Source organism: Bubalus kerabau, chromosome 5 (assembly GCF_029407905.1).
Source record: "Bubalus kerabau isolate K-KA32 ecotype Philippines breed swamp buffalo chromosome 5, PCC_UOA_SB_1v2, whole genome shotgun sequence".
Classification (NCBI taxonomy): Eukaryota; Metazoa; Chordata; class Mammalia; order Artiodactyla; family Bovidae; genus Bubalus; species Bubalus kerabau.
The window spans coordinates 96,554,752-96,556,956 of NC_073628.1; the positions used below are offsets into that span (position 1 = coordinate 96,554,752).

The following is a 2,205-nucleotide window of genomic DNA, read 5'->3' on the forward strand; positions in this document are numbered from 1 at the left end:
ACTGGAGAATTAGCATCCTAGTGCAGGAGGACGTGAGAGGGCGGGGAGGGGGTCTCAGGCGTCTCTTGGCCCCTGCCCCGTGCTTGTCTTTCTGGCAAGACGGGAGTTGAGGAGAGCAAGAACTCTTGCGTTGGTGGCTCAGCGTGATCAGAACCACGGACAGCGGTCAGCGCGCCCTGGGGACCGGCGGTCTGGCGCAGGGCAGAGTTGCAGGCTTGCGCGCTTCCAGGCGGGGTGCCGAGTTCCAGGCGGGGAGGGAAGACGCGCTGCAGTGATGGGGTGTTGGCTGGGGCTGTTCTTTGTGAGTCACCTCGTGCGCCCGGCATTTGCGTCGAGTCTCTGATCGCTGGGGTTCTCTCTGCTCAATCCAGGAATGGGGGTGGGGAGGAAAGAAAAAAAATCCACGCTAATGCCCCCGGAGGTTTCGCAGGAAAGGAAGCAGAGAGAGACGAAGGACCTATTGGTGTCTACCCCTCCCTGCCTACGCCCCCACTCCCGCATCCCACACCTCCAACCGCCCCCCCCCGCCCCCCACCCCGGGCACGCGTTCCAGCTCCCGGTCAGGCCCATTTCTATACAAGGCCTGCTCTCCCCAACCTCCACCCCCTCGGCGCGGAGAGGTGCATTCCCCCGCCCTGAGCTCAGCGGGTCGGGCCGGAATGCGGCCGATAAATCAGAGATAACCCAGAGAGGCAGGGCCGGCCAGGCTCCCAGGACCAGGAATAAAAGGCCGCTGTTGCCCAAGGATCCGGGAGAGCGCCCACCGGGCACTTTCAGAAGGTGAGACGTGAAGCGCAACCCAGCGAAGCAGCCGCGGCCGCAACCTCTATCCGCACCGCCAGCGACATGGACCCCCAGACGGCGCTGTCCCGGGCGCTCCTGCTTCTCCTCTTCTTGCACCTGTCGCTGCTAGGATGTCGTTCGCACCCGGTGGGTGGCCCCGGCCCGGTCTCGGAACTACCTGGGTTACAGGTGAGCGCTGCTGAACTGTGTAAACCCGGTTCGCCAGGAGGGCGCGAACAGCAGCGATTAACGGGTCCCCATCCACCCCGCTACTTACATCCCAAGAGGTCCCCACCCTCCCTAGGGAATTAGTGATATGAGAATCAGAAAGGGAATCAGAAAATGGCGAGACTGGGTGCCGGAAGCCGGTACTCAGCGCGGTTGGATCGCTTTGGCGCCGTCGAGGGCGGCTGGGCCCAGGTGCGGGTTTCTGAAGCTCTGACTCCCCCACCGTGCATTGCAGGAGCTGCTGGACCGTCTACGGGACAGGGTCTCGGAGCTGCAGGCGGAGCAGCTGCGCGTGGAGCCCCTCCAGCAGGGCCAGGGCCTGGAAGAAACCTGGGATTCCCCGGCGGCAGCCCCCGCGGGGTTCCTCGGGCCCCACCACAGCATCCTCCGGGCCCTGCGGGGCCCCAAGATGATGCGCGACTCTGGCTGCTTTGGACGGAGGCTGGACCGTATCGGCTCCCTCAGCGGCCTGGGCTGCAACGGTGAGCACCTATCCCCATTCCAACTGCACATCATTAGAGCCACTTCTGGGTCCGATGTCTCAGGAGACCAAATTTTGAACAAAGAACATCACTCTTCTTTGCTGGCAGTCCTCAGGGCCAAGGCATGCCTTTCTGGGAATATTAAATTTGGACAACATTCATTATCATGTCTGGGAGCCGCTTCTATCCACCTCCTGCCTCTGACTGAAAGGGGCAGAATCACCTTAGGATGTAATTCAGTCACTATTCAGCAGGCCCTCCTTGGAGCAGAGAATAGTTAACATTTTTCCTCCTGGTTTCCCCTGAACTGTCTAAAGCTGCGAAGGAAGAGGGGAAGGTCACCAGGGGGGATGGTAATCCCCGGTTTACAAGGAGGAAGGGGAGGTCCAGGGAGATGGGTTATTCCAAAGCCCCAAACATGCAGATGAACTGAAGAGGGGGGTGGCAGGGGTGGCACAGGGTGAGGGCAAGCTCAGATCCTGCCTGTCTCCCACCTCAAAGTCATCATCACCCTCTCTTTTCCCCCCACAGTGCTGAGGAGGTACTAAGAGGAGGTCCTGGCTGCAGATATGGCTGCATCTGATTCTCCATCAACCCCTGATCCCCTTGGAAGCAACTCCTATTTATTTTTATTTATTTATTTATTTGGTTGTTTTATATAAGATGGTTCTTATCTTTGGACACAAATTTTCCATGATGAAATAAAGTCAGT

The 2,205-nt window shown here is 59.3% G+C and overlaps 1 protein-coding gene across 1 annotated transcript; it reads left to right on the plus strand.

Moving 5' to 3' along the window:
• Nucleotides 1-840: 840 nt before the first annotated feature.
• NPPB (natriuretic peptide B) lies at nucleotides 841-2,205 on the plus strand. The gene is made up of 3 exons (XM_055583596.1): nucleotides 841-972; nucleotides 1,247-1,493; nucleotides 2,025-2,205. The coding sequence occupies exons 1-3, from the start codon at nucleotides 847-849 to the stop codon at nucleotides 2,039-2,041; spliced, it is 390 nt and encodes a 129-aa protein (XP_055439571.1). The 5' UTR covers nucleotides 841-846; the 3' UTR covers nucleotides 2,042-2,205.

Coding starts and splice junctions, on each gene's coding strand:
- NPPB (XM_055583596.1), top strand. CDS start 847: ATGGACCCCCAGACGGCGCTGTCCCGGGCGCTCCTGCTTCTCCTCTTC. Junction 973..1,246: donor CGGAACTACCTGGGTTACAG/GTGAGCGCTGCT, acceptor CGTGCATTGCAG/GAGCTGCTGGACCGTCTACG.